This window comes from Camellia sinensis, chromosome 1, assembly GCF_055761805.1.
Source record: "Camellia sinensis isolate YWXY chromosome 1, ASM5576180v1, whole genome shotgun sequence".
NCBI lineage: Eukaryota > Viridiplantae > Streptophyta > Magnoliopsida > Ericales > Theaceae > Camellia > Camellia sinensis.
Window position 1 is genome coordinate 178,906,493 of NC_138961.1, and position 23,999 is coordinate 178,930,491.

The window sequence follows — 23,999 nt, forward strand, 5'->3', positions numbered from 1 at the left end:
CAACTGGCGACCCCCTCTCTCTTTTTCCCCCCCCCCATATCTAGTCTCTCTCTCTCTCTCTCTCTCTCTCTCTCTCTCTCTCTCTCTCTCTATATATATATATATATATATCGATTCAAGGTTTTGAATCTCTTCAATCGATCTGTTGCAACTGTTCTGATCATTCCTTTGTGTGTTGCGATCATTTCAATTCTTCTATTACTTGATTTTGATCCGAAGATTAGCATTAAAAAAAAAATCGAAACTTCTATGATTTTTTTTTTAAAAAGTTTTCTTATATCTGATTTCAAGTTGTTCATCATTCTAATTAAATTCAACAGAAATTACCTATTTTTCTCTCTCTCTCTCTCTCTCTCTCTCTCTCTCTCTCTCTCTCTCTCTCTCTTGTGTTTTGATTGGAATCATCTATTCACGTATATACGTGATTCGATCAGATCCGAATCGGTACTCAAAAATCGTTCCGAATCGAGTAAAGTTGATGATGGCCAACTCTAATCTCGAATCCTGTAACAAACTCAGATAGAGCATGCAAATCGTTGAAGAGGAGAAAGAAGAAGAAAGTCCAAGCCACTAAAGATCAAGCTGAGAATCCTAACACCTCAATGCCGTAGAGTCGCGGGAGGCGGTGGTGGTAGTGTGAGAGAAAGAGGTGCTGGAGAAGGAGATAAGGAGGGTGCGGACCATGGAGAGGCGGGGAGAGAGGTGGAGGGGAAGGAGTTGGCCTTGTAGAAGAGCTCGTCGGTGGGGCAGAGGTGGGTTTAGAAAATTAGGGTTAGGGTTAGAAAAATTAGGGTTAGAAGGTTAGGGATGAGGGTAAAAATGTAACTTCATATTTGGACAAAATTGGAATAAAAAAAATAAAAAAATAGAGGGGTCCAAAGAAAAAAGATAGGTTCTGATAGCACCACTGTAAAAAAAAAAAACTAAAACTGATTAATTCACAAGCCATCTGTTTGGAATTTATAAGTCAATCCCCCCATTTTAAATTAGCTTGACTTTAAATTAATTATAATTTAATCAATTCAAATTTAGCATTAAAAAGAATCTAAATTTTATGTCTGTCCACTTAACTTTGCCCATCTTAGAGGACTATTAAATGAATTTACTCTTTTTTATAATTATTTAAATATGGATGATTAATAAATTTAATTATAAAATATTTTAAATATTTTAACAAAAGGTTTGAATATAAGCATTCAAAATTCTAAGGTTACGAAGATATTTTGGAGAACAACAAAATATGATGATTATGAGTTTTAATTTCAACAACAACAACAATAAAAAAATAAAAAATAAAAAGCCTTTAACTTGTAAAATATAGCAGAGAATAAAAGAAAATTTTAATATTGTTCAATGCGGAGGAGAGATTGTTTAGTAGTCATGAAGCAATACTCTATTTATTTTATGTTACTTATCTTTTTGTCTCCTAAAAATACCAAAAACGACTAATTATAATTTTTTTTTTCTTTAAGGTTTCATATATTTTTTACTTTAAACTCTAGTGTTTTAATTTCGATAAATTAAATCCTAGAGTTCTATCCATGTTTCAATGCGTCCCTTCCGTTCATCTTTGTTTGTGTAAGGTAACGAAGAATGAAACACTGGAGTTTAAAGTGAAAAACATGTAAAACCTTGAAATTTATTTATTTATTTATTTATTTGTAATTAACCTTTTTTGTTTTTGTTTTTAGTGATTTTAATTTTTTTTAAAATGGTTAATTACAAAATGAATCCTAAGGTTTTACACATTTTTCACTTTAAATTTCAATGTTTCATTTTCCGTTACCTTACATAGACGAAGAGACAGAAGGGGCACATTGAAACACGAAATGAAACTCGAGGGTTCAATTTGTCAAAATTGAAATACTGGGGTTTAAAATTAAAAACACGTGAAACCTTAGATTTTTTTTTGTAATTAACCCTACTAAAAAAAGTAAAGAACTAACTGGATCGTGCGGCGCGTTAGGACGCTTTTGTTAAATGCATTTGGATGGATCCCGATGCTTATACGGCTCTTTGTTTTCATTGCGTAATACTTGGATGTGTTTCAATTGTTATTATGTGCTCTTTTAGTTCGAAACCTTGGGGTGTGTCACTGGGTTCACACCATTTCTATCCTCGCGTGTGCCATGCGTTGGGATCTTGTTTGCCGCAGATGCGCCCGACGGTTGCGGTTCTTTATCTTTTTTTACGTGAGCCGTAGTCAAGATTGTATAATTTTCTTACATCCTTTCTGCATGAAATGTAGTTTGGTCTGTGATTCCCACGCGTGACGTGTTTGCTTACTTTTGTGTACGAGTTTGCTGTAGCATTTCTTTGCATAGCATTTGCATCTAAAATGTTTCATTGCAGCTCTCATTGCATGATCATAAGTTATGCTTTTGCATTATGCATATCCTTTGCATTTTGCCCCGGCCTGCGGGCACATCTCTATATTGTTATCTTGCTTGTTTGTCTGAGTCTTCAGCCTTATTAAAAATGGGTCGTCTCTAGGCTTTGACGTTCACTCCCATCATTTCATGACTTCTGAGTTCTGTCAAAGAGGGACAACTATAGACACCCCATTTTTGACCGATCTTAAGACTCAGACGTCATCGTTTGTGCACCCGATGATTGTGCGTGTTTGTGCTCGTTTTGAGTGCCCAAAGGTCTCGGTCGAGCGCCTTGTCTTTGAGCCTCTAAACTCTCTGTGTTTTGGCCTTGTTTTTTGGCCAAACCTAGGTGCCCCTTTGCCTGAAGGGAGAGGAGGCCTTGTCGGCCACTTTTGGCCCTTATCGGCCACTTTTTCATCTTGTCAGCCACCTAGGGTGGTCGGTCGGCTAGATGTGGTGGCCGGTCGGCTAGGGGAGGTGGTTGGTCGTCCACCTAGCCATTTTTCACCTTTCTCAGATATTTTGTGTGTCAGTTGTTGGTCACTGAAGCCACCCTCCATACACATGTATGGAGGGATGGAAACAAGTTTTATGCTTGTATTTCTATATAAGGGGAGCCCTCCCCCATTTGGAGGGTTCAGATTTGCAGAGCAAAAATTTCCTCTCTCTCTCTCTAGAATTCTCTCTCTATATATTTTTGTACTTGAAAGTGCTTGAAAATGGGAATTTTCTACACCTTTACAAAGGGACTCTTGATCAAATACCTCTACCTTGTTACTGAGATCCTTGGAGGTCCTATTTGAAGTCAAAAGCTTGGTTTTAGCTCAAGAAAGTTGTTTTGCTGCTATGCTTCAAGGGTAATGATTCACCCCTTTTAAGTTTATTCTTGCACATTGGATTGGCCACATTTGCATGTTGTTTTTGGCCAAGTTGTCAAGTGCAAAAAAACCTCTATTTTTTAGCCTTAAAAATGGTGGTTTAAAGTATTTTTGGAATTAGGGGTGATCCACCATCCTTTATAGCTTGTTTGCTAAGTGTTGTATCACCTTTTAAAGCTTTTCAAACAATCTTGTTTTGGCCTTTAAACCACTGAATTCCAGGGAAATTTCAATGGTAGAAAGTTTGTTTTAAGGTCCAAAATGGGAGGCGATGGCCTCCTCTCCTTGTCTGTCTATGCCATGCCTTGTTAGCACTACAAAGTATGTTTTTATGGCTTATGTTAGCTTAGTTCAAGCATGTTTTTTGTCATATTTTAACATGTCATAACTCTGTTTTTGGCTGGTTGGAACATCTCTTGCTTGCTTCTTACACTTGTAGTGCAATCTTGTTCACTAGCCTAGTATGCTTGGTGAATGAGCCTATCGTTCTAGCATGTGTTGGCTCCCCTCCAGTATGTTTTTGGCCTTGTTTTGACATGCTTAGACTCTATTTTGACTGGCCTTGGTCCCTTGAGACTTGTTTTGTATGGCTATAGCGTAGTTGGCCTTTACTAGCTTTGTGTTTCAAGGCTCTTAGCATGCTTTATTTGAGTTATTCGCATGATATGGCATCATTTAGCATGTGATTTCAAATGCATATTCCCCTATCAAGCCCTCACATATATCACTCTTTAAATGCTTTTGAGAATTGTGCCTTATGCCTTACTTGTGAGCAAATTTGTGTGCATGATTTGCTTGCCTTTTAATTTTCAATCTCGGCATGATTTAGCCTTTGTTTTGGCATGTTTTAACTCTGTTTTGAGTTGGTTTGGCCCTTTGAGGCTTGTGTTGTAAGGTTGTGGCACAACCCCTTTCATTAGCTTAATGAGTTAAGCTTTTAACCATGCATTACATGAGTTGCTTACATTGCTTTTAAGTCATTTAGCATGATTATTTCAGTGCTGAAGTATGTGTCATTGCACTCCATTGTTCTGATCTTTCATTCACCTTGAAAGTGGTCTTAAGCCCCTTGTTGGCTTGAGCATGAACTTGAGGCATTCATGCCTAATGGTTTTAATCCTCCCTTGAGGGTTTCTACTAACCAACAACATGATACCTCCTTCATGCTCGAGGCACTTGAAGCTTAGGCTATCTTTCAAATTAGAGGACTTTTCACATTGGACTTAATTGGTTAAAGGATTAATCAGTAATGTAAAATGTGTAAACAAGAATTGAACCAAGTAAAACTTATATAAGATAAGCATGTGTGTTGCATTGCATGTGTTTGGATCGAACGTTAATCCAAACACAAGAAATATGGGATGTTTCATACTCAAAGTGATGAAACGTATCACATTTCTTAGTCGTCAACACCCTTGATCATGCATGATAGGGTGTAGGCACTTTGTGTATTGTTTGTGCATTCACTAAGCTCGTACAAGCTTGGTTTCCAGGCCATCATGCATTGAGATGCTTGGTTGGTAGCTTGAGAACCAAACGCCACACTCTGAGCTTGAGAAATAATAAGGAGAGTGGCAGTACATACATTACCTGCAAAATGCATTGTCTTGGCTCTGTTGTTCTCTGTTGCAGCAAAACCAGAAGTTTGGGAAATGAGGTAGCCGACCGGCCACATGCACTAGTTGACCTGCCAGTTTAAGTGGCCGGCAGCCACTTTTGGTGCAAAAATGTTCCTATTTTCAAGCAGAGGCAGTTTGAAATTGGCACAATGTCTAGAAAACAGAGGCGAGTGTAAACAGAGACAACCGATGGCAAGGCGATGGATTTCCAAGACGACGCCAACCGAACATGCATGCCTCCCTCGGACACGAGGCCATTTAATTGTTTTAATTAGTTAAATGTTTAATTAATTAATTGGGTTTGTAATATTTTAATCAGCTAGTGTAGCTAATTATTAAGTTCAATTGTGTTGTAATAATTAATTAGCTTGAATTAGTTAATTAGTTGGTTTGTAATAAGTAGCTTAACTTAGAGTAACTAGTTAGCTTATTTATTCCGACCATCCTTCGAGAGGGTGCAATGTTGTAATAAGTGTGCGTGTGTGTGTGAATGTCTTTCAACCCCACGCTTTTCTCCCTTTTATTTAACTGCTTTCGGTAGTTAGATTAGGACACATTTTCAATTAGCATACCTTATGCTCGCATGTTTGCATCATTTATTTGTTTTGCATGCATCGGGCTCGGCGCATCATTCAAACTACATTGTATTTCAATACTTCTTTGAATACATGTATCAAAGTGTTGCATTCATATGCCATCTTAGATAACCGAGCCTATTAATTGCATTATTGCATGTGTTGGATTAGGCATTTTAGCATAGTTAGGATCATGCATGATTTCTAACTAGCCTCTGTTTTGGCTAGGAGTACACTTTTAAGTATTTACGCTTTAGCATACTTGCATGAGTATGAGTGTTGCCATGATCGCATGCTTGCCATGAGGCTACTTATAAGTGATTAACTATATGAATGCCTGCGGATGAAGGCTTTGCTGCTTGAATTGGAACAACTCGATGATTGTAAGTTTTAAGCCCACTTTGCAAAGTGGCAAAATCATGTTTTAAAGCCCACTTGAGGCTGACAAATCCGCGCTTTAGCCTACTTGCGAGTAACACTTTCAAACCATTTTCAAAAACAAACATGAGTTGTTTTGTTCCAATTCTCGTGATTGAGTCTATACTTATATGTTGTGCGCATCACATAGTAAAGTTAGCTAATAAACGGAATAAGAACACATGTCTTTTTAAAACAATATATCATGCTTAGTAAAGGCCGATCCTTTGATCGGGCGAGCGGGGGTGCTCATTTCAAGACCTTCCCCTCTCGTACCTAAGTTCCCGAACCGAGGCAACTTTGGGGATGACGGACACATGGCCTTTGGCACGAGTCAGGATTTCCTAAATTTTCCCAAAATAAAATATTTAAGTGACAATTCTGTAATCTGGCAAAGCAATCCAGTTTGGTATTATTTGATTTAAAATTTGATTTTCTAAAATGATTTGCCGGATTGGACTATTTGGTGTTTATCAATCTCACATTGCACTTTATGAGATTAGATTCAAAACCGTGACAGGAGTCTGAACTGTAGGAAACCAATTCGTGCCCTCTCCGAAAGGGGGGTGCACGAAGAAAGTCGAGTCTACACCGACTAATAAAATACACAATTTGATTAACAAATAAGAGTATCGCTAACCAAATCTTAAAAAATAAATAAATAATTAAACTATCAATAAATCTTAATAGTTAGATTTAATTTGTAACAAGTCCTATTTAAAATAAGTTTTAATAAAATTGTTACTAAAAATAATTTTTGTGATTTTTTTTTTACATATGTCGCTAAAAATTGGCAATCATTGACTTTTTTTTTTTTGGAGTAGCTTCCCTCCAGTCTTAAATCGGATTGGAGGATGCTGTTGGGTCGGCGGGGGCCAACCACAGATCCCGTTTCGATAATCTGAACCGTTCAATATGTAGAACTCGTCAAGTACTATATGGTTGTAAAACATCACGTTGATTGAATATCCATAGCTATCTCATTGGATCAATTTTCTGTCAACCGTTAATTTGTTTATCGTCCATTTTTTTTTATACAAAATTGATTTGATCACATAATTATCGATATCCGATCAATGTGATATTTTACATGCATATAGTACTTGACGAGTTCTATACATTGAACGGTTCGGATTATTGAAACGGGATCTATGTTGGGCTCCTACAGGCCCAACAGCACCATCTAGTTGGATTGAAAGGAAACTACTCCCTTTTTTTTTATCATGATTTTTATAAATTGTCAATAAAATTTACAATTAGTGAAATTTTTTTGTGATAAATTTTTCAAACTATCGCTGAAAGTTAAAAATTAGTGACTTTTAAATGTGATTAAGATCACTCTTTTTTTGTGTGATGTATGTTATTTAATCACATTTTAAGTTTTATTGAAGTGTGATCTTTGAGAGTGATTAAAAATGGTCATTTTTAATCACACCTTTTAAGTATGATTAATAACATTTAGATCACATCTTTTAAATGTGATTAAAAATATTTAGATCACATCTTTTAAGTGTGATTAATTTGTGATTAATAACTAATAAAACGTGTGATAATAAATATTTAGATCACAAATTTTATGTGTGATTAATATCTAATAAAACCTGTGATTAATATTGATTTGAAGAATAATCAATATTATTTTAGTACGTGCATTTGAAGAATGCAATACACACTACATACTATATTTTGAATCACAACCATATATTGAATAGAATAACGTCATATATTTTATAAATGAAAGTTAAATATGTTTAAAAGTAGATACAAATGAATTAAATAAAAAGTTTTAAACTGTGCTTACATATAATAAAAAATTAAAAAATTAAAAAAAAAAACTAAATTCTTGAATTCTTTGACCATATTTTGCACCTCTCTAAGAAATTTTTGACTTGAAAAATATAAGCAGAAATTAATTCAGAAACAGCTAGAAACATATGAATAAACTTATTATTTTTGTAGAGACTATTCTTATCTTACAAGAGACAAAGTCCGACTGATCACACCCCTTCAAATGCCTTAACATTAAATACCTCTAGCATGACATGAAGCATATAAAAACAAAATGTCACTTTCCCCATAGAAATTGCAAGTTCAACACAAATTTTACTATAGCCAACAACTTAGTTATAGTAAAATTTGGACTTAATTATTTAAGAAAATAATTTACAAATAGGGAACACCTCACACTTTTCTTCAAAGAGTTTCACTACCTAGTCACGCACACAAAAAAAGTATTGCGTCCAAGAATGAGCCTACACTATGTAAAATTAAAGACATATATTTGATTAGTTCATTGTACTATGTTTATTTGTTTTTAGTGTCTAAAAATGGTGTTTATTAAATTCACAATTTTAACATGAGTTCAACAGGACTCTGTGCAGCTTTTAACTGATTTTCAAGAAATTTCACAATTACTTGAGTATTCATCACAAATTGATTCCCATAAGCTATCTCTGCAACATGCTAAATATTGAAACATAAATAAAGAGAATTAGTTGGATCTATCTATTTACAAGGATATGTATCTATTCTCTAGCATCAAATTTGAACCTTGTATTTGACTTGCTGTCAAATCTATATAGGGAAAGTATAAAATAAAGAGAAAAGAAACAAACAAACGAATTTGCCAGATTCCCAAGATATTGGTTGAATATTAACCTCTGTAAGAATATTAACATTAAACAAATCACGTCATGTGACTCAAGCTTGACATTCTATGTAATATTATGCTACTACTAGAAGCTGCAATGTAGTCATTTTTTATTTTTTATTTTCAATGCTGTTACATTACATTGCAATAGGATGAAATTGAACTAACAAAATGAAAAAGATAGAATTAGAAAAATTCCAGGTTATCTAGAGACCATAGTGTATAATAGAAGCTTTACATAGATGTCAACAGCAAAAATAGAATAAAAAACTAGAAATCAATCCTAAAAAGTAATATTTTCCCACTCCATATATTTAAGCCATTTTTTTACTGAACTTTCATTCTACATCATTAACTAATCAAACCACACAAGATTAAGAAATAGAGAAAATATTACCGAAGCTCACCAAAAAAACATGAATAACATGATTTTATGAAGACACAAGACTTCAAAACTAACCTGTAGATTAAATGCAACCATCTGAGCTTCATGCATCCATGCAGTAAGTGGATTGAAATTTGAGGAGGTGACTCGGGCCCACTTTGGGTATACCCTCAGAATATTCTTTTGTGTGAACCTAAGGGGGACAAGAGAGAAAAGATTAATAAAAAACAATAGAGATCTAATCACTCAGTGGAGTGAAAATATAAATGTTTTAAGATAATTCTTAGAGATATTAAGCACATATAACTTCAGTGACTACCTCACAAGGTCAATTCCATAAGATTATGCTGCCTTTTCAAGTGTTGTTTCACTCAAACTAAGACATTTAATTTTTCCAATTCCAGCCCTCAAAGCCTCTTTCAATTCATTCTTTGGTTTCCCAGCATGAATTGCAATAAGATGCTTGTATTGACGCGCTCCTAGCTGGCATGATTTCTGCTCACAGTCATCACTGCCTTCATCATCCTGATCGGTGTCGTCCTGTCAACCATAACAACATTTTAACATGTTAAAGTAATTGAGAACCTTAGAAATTATAATAGAATGAAGTAAATTTCATTTCTAGATTATAAGCTGATGAAATAAATTTATTTCTAAGCTCACCTTGTCATCAGGATCCAGCTCAACTGCAAGGTCTGGTGACTCTTTTCCCGATACTGCTTCAGATGACGAATCCTTCTCTGTTGGACCCTTAGATTCAAAGATATTATTTTGGTGGTTTGGTTGAAATAATAATTCGATGATTTAAGGTTTCTGGTGAAGGGAATTCTTCCAAGCACTACCTCTGTGCACCCTATGTTCACCACTTGCTCTGTTTTCCTTACCCTAAAAAAATTGGAATACAATGGTATGAAGTATTTGTTTACTCAAATTTTAATAGATGATGGGATCCATATGCAATAAGGACAAAAGCTTGAGTAGAAAAGCATGCAAGCAAAAGTACAAGCATGAGAAATGTGCAAGTTTACTTGCATTCTATGAGAATGTTTCTTGCCATTTGTCCCTTTGCTTGGCTTTTACAAGTTGTAATTAATTTGTTTTAAAACTTTTGTGAAATATCTTTCTATCCAAAATCTAGCTATATATGAAGACAAAACAACATATTACAAAAGTTTGAAATACTATTATATATTATAATATATGTACTAGTTGCGAGGCGCCGTGATTTGCACGATAGCCTATGCCTATGGTTCAAATAATCTCAAATTGCTTGATTTGAAATTTACATCCATTCTAAAATATCCGTAATCTTTCATCATTAATTACAAGTCCACATCATCCAATAGAATTTTTTGAACAATGAATGTTGCAACCTGCTAGGAAAATTTAATGTGTTTTATCAAACTAAAGAGGATATAAACTGGGAGTATTGATGTTACAATAACAAGGTACCATGGAACTATAAGGCAGCGTCTACCAGGCCTAGAGTCATCAATATCTACAATTACAATTCATTTTGTAAAGTATCACCAACGATAGCAATAGTATATAATCCTAAAACCAAACATAATTTGTAGAGCTCACCACTTTCTCAGAAACAAACCACATCCTATAACTAGTTGCATTTGCAAAGAAACTAAAAAATGCTCAAGGAAAGTACGCCACTATTTTTCTATGTAGGATGTGCCATCAAAATGAAACAAATCAAACATTCTTAGAGTTAGAAAACATATTGAACTTCTTCGGAAAAGAAAATGCAAAAGATACCAAACCAAACCAAACCAAGCCTTAAGTCCCATAAAAATGCAAAAGATACTTTACGAAAAATTAAGTTAATTTTTAGCCATAAAAAATGCTAGCTATAAAAAATTAAGTTGTTTTTTATTATCTGAAAAAGTATTTTACAAAAAGAAAGAGGAATTTTAAATCATTAGCGTCATATCAGCTTTAGGCATACCTAGGCTATAGCTAGCAATACATTCAGATGGAAAATAGACATGAATCCACAATAGATAGTGAGAAAAGAAACAGTGAAATTATTGGTGGTATTCATTGGGGAAAAAAAATTAATTCAATGGATTCAGGTGCACTTAACTGTTTTTGATAGTTCACTGCCCATCTCCATCGTCCGCAGGCATAGTGGAATTATTTCTGTTGAGAGAAGGAAGCTAATAACTTCTGTATCATCAACCTAATAGAAAAAAGAAAAAAACACAAGTTCTGATTTTTATGATATTCAAATCACCCAAATAAATATATAAAACTTAATCACTCATGAACAAGAGCATAGTTATTAGGGACACCAAGAGCTTCCGAAGAATGTAACTTCCCCCTTCAATGAGAGTGGGAGGAGATTATTGCAGGCAAAGTGAAAAGGGCATACTGCACATAAAAATTTCTCTATTACATATTGTGTGTGATTAGGCAGCTGTTTACTGCTTAAAATTGTCACAATTTATGGGTTCAAAAATTGGGGAAAAGGAGAAGAAAAAGAAAGCAGTTGAAACAAATATCAAAGAGAAATTCAACACCTCTGTTTTGGTAAAAAATTCATCATAGGTCTCCTCGAGGTCATAGAAGCAATCTATAATGTTGGCTGCAAATGGCTTCCAATATATGCAGCTGCCCATCAAAAACAGAGTCTGCAGTATTCTTTTTCAAACTTTTTGCGTAGGTATATTTAAATTAATAAGTGTTTGCATAAAAGGAAGAGAATACAATGTGCGACTCAGACTGTTATTTATTTGTTTTGTTTTTTTTCTGGGATTTTCGTTCCCTTATTTTCTGTTTTGAGGACTCCTTGTCCGCCTTTGTTTGCATCTCTTTCTTATTCTTCTTTTTAATAAAAGTTCCATTTTGTTGCTGATCAAAAATAAATAAAAGGAAGAGAATAAAAACTAAAACCAACATCCAGACAACATAATGCATACCTTGAAATTATGAACCAGTTTGAATTTCGAAGGAAATGTATATTAATTAAAATTGTCAGAATAATAATTACCATTAGTTGGAATTGAGAGAATATGCAAATTCATTTTAAACAGCTTATTAACTTCTTCAAAAATATTTCCCTGTCTTTAGGGAACATTCAAGAGATAAGATCATGTCCATAAAACTCATGCTAGCTATGGATTTGTTTTATTATTTATTTTTATAGACATGAATTAGATTTTAATTCTTTATGTATATTATTTTGTTTTTCAATTTTATCATTTGAAAACAAGTTGCAATCTGCAGAGGGAGTCCTTACTAACGTATATAGTTGCCACTCTATTTCAAGGAATGTATCACCTCCACAAATAGAAGTATATGAAAAAAAAGAAAGATTATTCATAAGATGTAAAAATTAATATCAGCATAATGAAGCACCTTCACCAAAGCACCAATGAGGACTAAGCTAGTCAGCCTCAAGTACTCAAATGGCCTTGATTTACTTGTCGTATTAAGAAAAGGGTACAGATAAAGAGGAATATGAGCTGCAAAGGACAAACCATCAGTTAGGACAATTTCGTCTAATTTCAAGAGACTTCTGAGTAAATATGCATCAACAAAAAGTCATAAGAAGAATTATCTATTTTCCTTGTAATGGGGTGGACTCGCATCACTTAACCTTCACTTATACAAATGGCTAACATACCACCAAAGCAGCGAACGACCTCGAACAAGGGCTAAGACTCCCTTCACCCCCTATCGTCAATCTGTCTCTGAGGAAATTACCGATTCCCCTTGATCTAAGCTCAAACCCGATTTCGTTTGCCCTAAAACCAATAACGCTGGTGATTTCGAATCCCTAATTACATCCTTAGCCCTAGATGAAACCCCTTCAGTAGAAGAGATCAGAATCATCAGAATCTGAAAACAATCATATACATACAAATATATAGAGAGAGAGACAGAGAGGCACCCCCAGTTCCCCTCAACCGTCTCAACCCCGACAAACCCACAACCACGCCCCTCCCTACCTCATCTACGCCGACCACCTCCACCGCGAGATCGTTCTTGCCATTCGCGGCCTTAGCCTCGTCAAAGGGAGTGATTATAAGCTTATGCTTGATAATCATTTAGGTATGCAAATGTTTGAGGGAGAATAAAAGACATAAGATGAGTGCGTACCGTCGATTGTTACTGCCTCCAAACCAGTCTTTCCGTACCATCGAAGTGTCCAGAAAGAGAGATTGAAACCCTTCCCTTCCCCTTCGAACCCTTCTATCTTCTCCCTCTCTTCTCGTTTTCCCCATTTGAATCGTGTTCTTTGTTCTTCATGTTGAGGATCGGGGCACACAAGGGAACTCAAACAAGCAATAACACACAAGATTTAACGTGGTTCAGCAAGTCGCCTACGTCCACGGGCAGCGGATTCACTATATTGAACAAAATGGTAAAAATTACAACACTCTCTGTAATTCTCTCTCTTTGCTCTCTGTTATCTCAGCTGTATCTCAACTCTCCTTAGCTTCTCTATATATAGAGATTACAAATGCAAGAGGAACCCTTTGAAATGAGCTGGCAGCTAGCCCATTGTTGTGCTTTCGGTAGCTTTACAGATTGAAGCTTCACATGGCTTCTCATGGCCTCAGGGCCAACTCACATTGCCTCATGGCTTCCCCACCATGTAGCTGGCTGCCACTTTCCACCACATGGCCAGAATCTGTAGCCAATATTCAACAATCTCCACCTTGGCGAGGATTCTCTTATCCAACATAGTGATCGATCAACACTGCCATGCACCCGAAGGTGCTCAGTTCCGAGAGATATTGACCAAGTCCAAACAATGTTGGAACTTGATCCCAGAAACTACCTTTGTGAGCATATCGGCCGGATTATCTGCAGTACCAATCTTTTGAAGCAGAATATCCCCTTCATTCACAATTTCTCGGATGAAATGGAAACTGACATCAATGTGCTTGGTGCGGGCATGATGAACCTGGTTCTTTGCCAAACAAATGGCACTCTGACTGTCACAAAACACCTCAACGTGCTTCTGAACAATTCCCAAGTCTTCAATCAACCCATGTAGCCAAATAGCTCCTTTAAAGGCTGCCGTCACTGCCATGTACTCTGCCTCTGTAGTAGACAAAGCCACCGTTGACTGAAGCGTTGACCTCCAACTTACCGGCCCTTTAGCAAGCGTAAATAAATACCCTGTTGTTGACCGGCGTTTGTCTAAGTCACCAGCATAATCTGAGTCCACATATCCTTCCAAATTCTGCCCAAGTCGGTTATCTCTCTCGAACTGCAATCCCAGATTGACCGTGCCATGGATGTACCTTAGGATCCATTTCACTGCCTGCCAGTGATCTTTTCCTGGATCATGCATATACCTGCTTACCATACTCACAGCATGCGAGATGTCAGGCCGTGTACAAACCATAGCATACATTAATGCACCAACTGCATTTGCATATGGAACCTGTGCCATATGCTTCCGTTCTTCTTCTGTGCGTGGAGACAACGAAGCACTAAGCTTGAAATGAGGGGCCAATGGTGTACTTACAGCTTTGGTTTTCCCATTGATGCCAAATCTGTCTAACACCTTTTTCAGATACTGGGTTTGTGTCAGACAAACCGTGTCTTTCTTCCTGTCTCTCTTGATCTCCATGCCAAGAACTTTCTTTGCTTCTCCCAAATCCTTCATTTCAAACTCCTTTGCTAACTGTGCCTTGAGTTTGTCAATCTCCACCTTGCTCGTAGATGCAATCAGCATATCATCTACATATAAGAGCAAATAGATGAAGGAACTGTCGGGAAGCTTACGGAAATATACACAATGATCAAATTGACTTCTTGTGTATTCTGTCTCCATCATGAACCGATCAAATCGCTTGTACCACTGTCTCGGGGATTGCTTCAATCCGTACAACGATTTGTTCAGCTTACAGGCCCAATTCTCTTTTCCAGCAATTTTGAAACCATCTGGCTGGGACATGTATATCTCCTCTTCAAGATCTCCATGTAAGAAGGCAGTTTTGACGTCGAGTTGGGCGAGCTCGAGATCAAACTGTGCAACCAAAGCTAACAAGATGCGAATAGACGTGTGCTTCACAACAGGTGAGAATACCTCATTGTAGTCTATTCCTTCCTTCTGAGCATAGCCTTTAGCTACCAATCTAGCTTTGAATCTGATGTTGTCTCTGCCTGGAATGCCTTCCTTCTTGGTGTAAACCCACTTACACCCAATTGCTTTCTTGCCTTTTGGAAGTTGCACCAACTCCCAAGTCTGGTTCTTGTGAAGTGACCCGATCTCTTCATCCATAGCCTCCTTCCATTTGACACTTTCTACATTATGCACGGCTTCTTTGAAAGTGCAAGGAATATTGTCTTCAATGATTGGAAGTGCATAGGCTACCATATCGGTCATCCAACTGGGTTGCTTAGTAACCCTTTTTCCTTTCCTGATTGCAATGGGTTCTGATTGTTACGGAGCCTCTGGATCTTCATTTTCATCTGAACTCTCTTCAGAGCTATCCTCTAAGACTTCTTCAGGATGGTTGATTGGTTGACTAATCTTTGCTGGAGTCTCAAACTCCACCTGCACTAATGTAACGACCCAGAACCGTATACGATGATTACCAGTGATTAATTATGTATTAGTATGATTTAATTGAAGATTATCTGTTGAACTTAGAAAATACCTGTTGAGATTACGACTTCGGGACTGAAATTGATGACCGTAATGGGTTCAGAAAACGAAATTGAGCACGCCTATGTGATACCGGGAATTTTTAGAGCCATTTGGGAAAATAAATTGAGAACTGAATTTCTTCTGCTTCGTTAGGCCATGTTTGGCTCAAAGTTTGGCACAATTGGTTGTAAATGATATATATATAAGTATAAGGGCCTTTATTGACTCTTTGACTCAAAAACAAAAGAGAAGAAAAAAATCTGGAAAGGAGAGAGAGAGAGAATTCGTGAGAAAGGGGAAGAAGAGGAGGAAAGAGAGAGTCAAGCTAAATCTTCTACAATTAAGTGATTAAGGTAAGGATTCCCCTCTAATTTCCTAGAATAAGGTTGTTACATCAATGATCTTGTGTTAAATAAGAGGATTGAAAGGGGAAATATGTTTAATTTGAGCATGCATGGCATGAATAGATGATTTATGGTTATATTTGTCATATTTTGAGGAAGAACCTCCATGGATTTAAGAATGAAGCTTTTATGCTCAAGTTTATGATTTTCTATTTTACTCCAAGATTTGAACTTCTATTGTTCCATATGGGTTTTGATTTGAAGTTTTGATGTTGATTTAAGATAGGTTTTAAGTGTTTTGGGTCTTGGATTTCATAAATGTGGAAAGTGATTTTGTAAAGAGGAGAATGAAGCTTGGAAGAAGAACCAGAAATTCGGATTTTTGCTCTGTACGCTCGAGCGGAGGGAAGCCCGCTCGAGCGGTGAAAACAGCCTCCCAGCAGTTTTGGGACTTTTTACAGTACGCTCGAGCGGCCAAAGTGGCGCTCGAGCGGGAAGGCCTTTTTCAAGAAAATTTTGGGGAAGTTGCAGACTTGATTTTAACATGTTAATTGCATCATTTATCATCTTATGAACATGAAATGAGTATGAATCAAAGTAAAGAAAGATTAGAATGAACATGAAATGAAGTAAAAGAAAGAATGAAGTGCATGAATTACAGGATTTAATGATAATGTGTATTGAGAAATGTATGACATGTTGATATTTGCAGGTCAAGATTTGAAGACCGTGCATTCGGTTTCGGAAACCCTCTGTGAGTAACATTTCTGTAAAGATATGTTATTATGAACTATGTTTTAAATGTATTACGTTATGCTATGCTTTGAAATGAGAATGTTTTCCGTGAATGAATGTCCTGATTTGCGAATCTAGTATGGCATCCATAGATAGTTGGGTCATGGGGGCAGGATCATGCAGGCCCATGCGTCATGAGTCATGGGGAACGGCATGGAAGGACAAGCCCATGACTAGTTACGAGATCTCGTAGACTGTTGACTGATAGACTGTTATGACAGGTTCTGTGGAGTATGCCATTACGTATGTTCTTATGATGACTGATGACTGATATATGTTTATGATTGATTTATTGTGGATTTATGAAAATGTCGGATTTCGTTCACTAACCTCTTTACTGTTATGTTACTTGCTGAGCTCTAGCTCATTGTTTGTAATTATGTATTATAGGTGAGCATTCTGGAAGTCAAGCCTAGGCGGGTTCTCGAGCCGAGCCACTGTTTTGAAGCCTAACAAGTGTTTTGTGTGCTCCGAGCCGGGGCTAGGCCTGGAAGGCCGTTTTGTGAGCTTTGTCTTGTTGTATCTGTGGCTTTTGCCTATGTGTTGTATATGATCTTTTATTGCATGTGATGTACAGTAAGTGGGTAAATTAACACCTTTTTGGCATGTAAATACTTGTTCATATTTACGCACAGCTCTTTGGACCATGGTTATTCATTTTCGCTTCCGCGAGCCCCTTTTATTTATGTTTTGTATAGCAAGGCCTGCGGTAATCTAGGATTACTGGCCGGTCTCGTTGCCAAACTTCTAGGGGCGAGTTTGGGGCGTGACAGAGTGGTATCAGAGCGCACGAGTTAATTTACCCACGTGTCCATCAGAGCTGTAGGGTGTCATAGAAAAGAAATAAAGCATGGCATACATGTGTGCATGTGTGTGTGTGTTTGAAAAAGAAAGAAACGAGAGTTATATGATGAGGCAACAGAAGAACTGTTATGTGAAAATGAGATGTTGTATTTTCTATGGGTTCTATAGACCAATGGAAGACGCCAATGCAAGAAATGCAGATGAGACAGAAGCTTCTGATGCTAGAATGACTCGGTTAGAAAGAATGGTTGAAGCTCTGACTGGATTGGTTAGACAACAGCTAGAACAAAACCAACAACCACAACAAAGACAACCTTTTCCACCACCTCCTCCACCACCTGTTCAAGTGGAACCGATCAATTATGATGACATCATTACAATGACACAGAAATACAAGAAATTGAAACCGCCAGAATTTGCAGGAGATATTGAGCCATTACAAGCAGAGGCATGGGTACTTGAGACTGAGAAAATTTTTGAAGTGTTTCCATGTAATGATACATATAAAGTTCTATTAGCCACATTCACTTTGAAGGAAGAAGCGAGAAGATGGTGGATGCTCATTCGAGATATGAACAGGGACTTGACATGGGATCGATTCAAAGGAATGTTTTATGAAAAATATTTTCCACAATGCATGCGAGATAGAAAAGTATCCGAATTTGAGCAGCTGAAGCAAGGTACAATGTCAGTAGCGGAATATGAGAGTAAGTTTACCGAATTAGCTCGTTATGCTCCTCATATGGTTGATACAGAATACAAGAAAGCAAGGAAATTTGAGGGCGGCCTACATGTTGAAGTCCTTGACCGGGTAAATGTATTGAAATTAGAAAAATATGTTGATGTACTTGACAGAGCCTTGATGGCTGAAACAAATATTGCTATCTTGAAAATGTCCAAGTCTATAACTACACCTGAACCAGAAAGTAAGAAATTCAAGAAACAGAAGATGGAAGCGGTTAGTGAATCAGTGGCCTCCGTGAATGAAAATTTGAACTCAAGCTTTAATGATAATACAACAAGGGGAAATAGTGGGAGTGTAGGTAAACCTATTTGTAGGGAATGTGGGAAGCAGCATGGGGGCATTTGCCGCCGAGGAACTGGAGTTTGTTACAAATGTGGACAATAAGGACACATAGCCAAGACTTGTCCACAAGTGTATCCACGGAATGAGAGACCCGTGACTAGTGGAGCTAACTCAACAGTGACACCAAGGACGACCGCAATAGCTACTCCCGAGGGGAATACGTTGAGGCAAGCAAGAGTTTTTACCCTAGTGGCAGATAAGACGCAAAATACTGGAAAAGCGAAGACAGGTATGACTTTAATTGTCTATTATGAAATTAACACTATTACCTATGCGATGGAAATATGAACATATGACCATGACGGAATAATATACCTTTGTTATTACTTATTAAGGAATGATTATGTCTATATGACTACTTTTATATTGAACATTTCTGACGGAAGAATTATCACGTACAACCGAAATTTCTGATTTGAATATTATCAGCATGAGCTAAGTTTGGAGGACCAAACTTTTAAGTTGGGGAGAGTGTAACGACCCAGAACCGTATACGATGATTACCATTTATTAATTATGTGTTAGTATGATTTAATTGAAGATTATCTGTTGAACTTAGAAAATACCTGTTGAGATTACGACTTCGGGACTGAAATTGATAACCGTAATGGGTTCAGAAAACGAAATTGAGCACGCCTATGTGATACCGGGAATTTTTAGAGCCATTTGGGAAAATAAATTGAGAACTGAATTTCGTCTGCTTCGTTAGGCCATGTTTGGCTCAAAGTTTGGCACAATTGGTTGTAAATGATATATATATATAAGTATAAGGGCCTTTATTGACTCTTTGACTCAAAAACAAAAGAGAAGAAAAAAATCTGGAAAGAAGAGAGAGAGAGAATTCGTGAGAAAGGGGAAGAAGAGGAGGAAAGAGAGAGTCAAGCTAAATCTTCTACAATTAAGTGATTAAGGTAAGGATTCCCCTCTAATTTCCTAGAATAAGGTTGTTACATCAATGATCTCGTGTTAAATAAGAGGATTGAAAGGGGAAATATGTTTAATTTGAGCATGCATGGCATGAATAGATGATTTATGGTTATATTTGTCATATTTTGAGGAAGAACCTCCATGGATTTAAGAATGAAGCTTTTATGCTCAAGTTTATGATTTTCTATTTTACTCCAAGATTTGAACTTCTATTGTTCCATATGGGTTTTGATTTGAAGTTTTGATGTTGATTTAAGATAGGTTTTAAGTGTTTTGGGTCTTGGATTTCATAAATGTGGAAAGTGATTTTGTAAAGAGGAGAATGAAGCTTGGAAGAAGAACCAGAAATTCGGATTTTTGCTCTGTACGCTCGAGCGGAGGGAAGCCCGCTCGAGCGGTGAAAACAGCCTCCCAGCAGTTTTGGGACTTTTTACAGTACGCTCGAGCGGCCAAAGTGGCGCTCGAGCGGGAAGGCCTTTTTCAAGAAAATTTTGGGGAAGTTGCAGACTTGATTTTAACATGTTAATTGCATCATTTATCATCTTATGAACATGAAATGAGTATGAATCAAAGTAAAGAAAGATTAGAATGAACATGAAATGAAGTAAAAGAAAGAATGAAGTGCATGAATTACAGGATTTAATGATAATGTGTATTGAGAAATGTATGACATGTTGATATTTGCAGGTCAAGATTTGAAGACCGTGCATTCGGTTTCGGAAACCCTCTGTGAGTAACATTTCTGTAAAGATATGTTATTATGAACTATGTTTTAAATGTATTACGTTATGCTATGCTTTGAAATGAGAATGTTTTCCGTGAATGAATGTCCTGATTTGCGAATCTAGTATGGCATCCATAGATAGTTGGGTCATGGGGGCGGGAACATGCAGGCCCATGCGTCATGAGTCATGGGGAACGGCATGGAAGGACAAGCCCATGACTAGTTACGAGATCTCGTAGACTGTTGACTGATAGACTGTTATGAAAGGTTCTGTGGAATATGCCATTACGTATGTTCTTATGATGACTGATGACTGATATATGTTTATGATTGATTTATTGTGGATTTATGAAAATGTCGGACTTCGTTCACTAACCTCTTTACTGTTATGTTACTTGCTGAGCTCTAGCTCATTGTTTGTAATTATGTATTATAGGTGAGCATTCTGGAAGTCAAGCCTAGGCGGGTTCTCGAGCCGAGCCGCTGTTTTGAAGCCTAACAAGTGTTTTGTGTGCTCCGAGCCGGGGCTAGGCCTGGAAGGCCGTTTTGTGAGCTTTGTCTTGTTGTATCTGTGGCTTTTGCCTATGTGTTGTATATGATCTTTTATTGCATGTGATGTACAGTAAGTGGGTAAATTAACACCTTTTTGGCATGTAAATACTTGTTCATATTTACGCACAGCTCTTTGGACCATGGTTATTCGTTTTCGCTTCCGCAAGCCCCTTTTATTTATGTTTTGTATAGCAAGGCCTGCGGTAATCTAGGATTACTGGCCGGTCTCGTTGCCAAACTTTTAGGGGCGAGTTTGGGGCGTGACAACTAACTTCTTCAATGCTTCCTCATTCTGTTGAGGATCTGGTTGTTTCAGCATTGCAGACTCATCAAAGGTAACGTCTCTTCTGATGAGAACTTTCTTTGATTCAGGGCACCACAGTCTGTATCCCTTGACACCGTCACCGAAACCCAAGAAGATGGCTTTCTTAGCTCTTGGATCCAACTTAGATTCTGTAACATGAAAATATGCTGGACATCCAAAGATACGTAACTGATCATAATCAGTAACTGGGACTCCTGACCATACCTCCATGGGAGTCTTTCCATCTAATGCTGCAGTAGGTAGTCTGTTGACAAGATGACGAGCATAGTTCAATGCCTCGCCCCAAAATGCCTTGCTCAATCCAGACTGTGACAGCATACACCGGACTTTCTCCACCAAAGTGCGGTTCATGCGTTCTGCAACTCCATTCTGCTGCGGTGTTCCAAGAACTGTGAAATGTCTCACTATCCCTGCATTCTGGCAAACCTCAAAGAAGGGATCTGATGTATATTCTCCACCATTGTCAGATCTGAGCTTCTTGATCCGTCTGCCTGTCTGGGTCTCAATCATCTTCTTCCACGTAAGAAAGATGTCTAAGACTTCATCTTTGTGTTTCATTGTATAAATCCAAACTCTTCTAGAGAAATCATCAATGAACGACACAAAGTAGTGTTTACCTCCCAACGAAGCAGTCTTGGAAGGACCCCATACGTCGGTGTGGACGTAGGCTAGAATCCCTTTGGTACGGTGAATTGTAGTACCAAACTTGATTCTTGTTTGCTTGCCCAATACACAATGCTCGCAGAACTCAAGCTTCCCCGTCTTGGCGCCTTTCAACAGGCCTTGCTTTACCAACCCTTGTAAAGCCTTCTCACCGACATGCCCTAGGCGCATGTGCCAAAGTTTGGAAGTGTCTGATGCATCATCTTCTGAGCTGGAACTGGTGGAGACAGCCACTCTCCCTGTGACTGTAGAGCCATCTAGGAAATATAAATTTCCCTGTCGTGTACCCTTCATTGCAACCAATGCTCCTCGAACAACTTTAAGGACTCCACCTTCCATGGTTACTCTGTAACCTTTGGAGTCTAAAACTCCCACTGAGATCAGATTCTTGGTTAGATCTGGTACATACTGTACATCTTCAAGAATTCTGATTGTTCCATCATGGATCTTCAGTTTAATTGTTCCAATCCCCTTTGTCTGGCAAGCTTGGTCGTTGCCCATCAGCACAACTCCTCCATCGAACTCTCGTAAGCTCGAGAACCACTGCTTGTTAGGACACATATGGAATGAACATCCGGAATCTATTATCCATTCATCAGACTGGCCATATGATGAAACTGTGAAGGCTCCTCCTTCATCATTATCTCTATCTCGTGCAATATTCACCTTCTCTTCTGTCTTGTCTTTATTTGGGTCTTTATTTGGACAATCTTTTGCCCAATGCCCCTTCTGGCGACAAGCTGCACACTCGTCTTTTGCAAGACGTCTTTTGTCTGAAGGTTTCCCCCTGGATTTTGAGCAAGACTTTCCTCGCCCTGTATTTCTTCTGTTATTTGTTCTGCCTCTGACTGTTAATGCCTCGGATGTTGAGTCCCTGTTTGCAGACTTATCTTTCCTTCTGAACTCATTGTTCACCAAGGCGTTTGCAACATCAATATATTTGATCTTCTCTTTACCGTACAATAAAGTAGTAGTGAGATGATCATACGAGTCAGGCAAGGAATTTAACAATAACAGTGCTTTGTCTTCATCACCAACTTGATTATCCAAATTCTTCAAATCCGTAATAATTTTGTTGAAGTTATTTAGGTGTTCGTTCATCGAAATACCTTTAATGTAGTCGAAACGAAACAACCTCTTCCTCAAGTAGAGCTGGTTCTCAATGCTCTTTGTCATGAACTTATCTTCCAGCGCCTTCCAAAGCTTCTTCGCAATATCATATTCTGTAAAGGCATACTTCTCCTCTTTTGCAAGGCAAAGTCGGATGGAACTGCAGGCCAGGAGATTCACCCTCTCCCATTCTATCTCGTCTAGGTCATCTGGTTTGTCTCCCAGAGTGAAGTGCAGGTTCATTTGGACAAGCATATCCTTAACTTCGCATCTCCACATGCCGAAGTTGCTGCTTCCATCGAACTTCTCTACCTCGAACTTGGCATGGGACACCGGGGTCCAATGCCTAGAAGTGCTTGTACTGGCTGAATTACTTACGGACTTGGTTGATCTAGATTCTGCCATTTTTTAGAAACTTCAATTCAAAAAACTGACCGTACAGATGTGTCCGGAATACTCCAAATAGTTGGGAAACACTATTGGCTCGTCAAAAACGGACTCCAAATGGCTCCGATCTGGCAAAAACACTTTGGACGGGTCAGATCTGCAGAATCTGGTGCGCTGAGATGCACCGGATAATTTCTCCGGTCAACGGCTGGTCAACGGCTCGGTCAACGGCGCAGGCGGCGCGGTCAACGGCGGCTTGACGGCTGGTCAACGTGGCTTGGTCAGCGGCTCAGGCTGACTGGGCTGACACGTGTCTGACACGTGGCTTGTCAGTCGGACACGGGGCGCTGACGTGGCGAGATGACGTGGCGTTGACGCGGTGCTGGCGTGGCGCTGACGCGGTGCCACGTGGCTCGTCTTCTACCTGGAGACGCGCGGGTGGCGCGTGGGTGCGATTGGGATCACGCACCGGTGACTGCACGGCGCGTGTGGGCGCGTGCCGCGACTGTGGCTGACGCGCTTTGTTCAGAGAGCGTGTGAGGGCGCGTGTGGAGGCTTCTGGGCTCTGTTTTTGCTGTTCTGGACTCCTCTCGGGGAGTTCTTCCTCCTGGTATGGTCAAAAGTGGATTTTGAGCACTTCGAAATCTGGGCACTTTCGGGAAAAATTTGATTTTTCGCAACCCGAGCTCTGATACCAATTGTTGAGGATCGGGGGCACACCAGGGAACTCAAACAAGCAATAGCACACAAGATTTAACGTGGT

The 23,999-nt window shown here is 38.2% G+C and overlaps 1 protein-coding gene across 1 annotated transcript; it reads right to left on the reverse strand.

Moving 5' to 3' along the window:
- Positions 1-8,604: 8,604 nt before the first annotated feature.
- On the reverse strand, positions 8,605-16,897 carry LOC145821147 (uncharacterized). Its single transcript, XM_082917704.1, has 7 exons — positions 16,839-16,897; positions 13,010-13,185; positions 12,266-12,372; positions 10,992-11,087; positions 9,560-9,781; positions 9,216-9,436; positions 8,605-9,089 (listed from the first exon to the last, which is right to left on the reverse strand). Exons 1-5 carry the CDS (start codon positions 16,895-16,897, stop codon positions 9,701-9,703), a joined length of 519 nt encoding a protein of 172 aa, XP_082773830.1. The 3' UTR covers positions 8,605-9,089; positions 9,216-9,436; positions 9,560-9,700.
- Between the last annotated feature and the right edge of the window lie 7,102 nt (positions 16,898-23,999).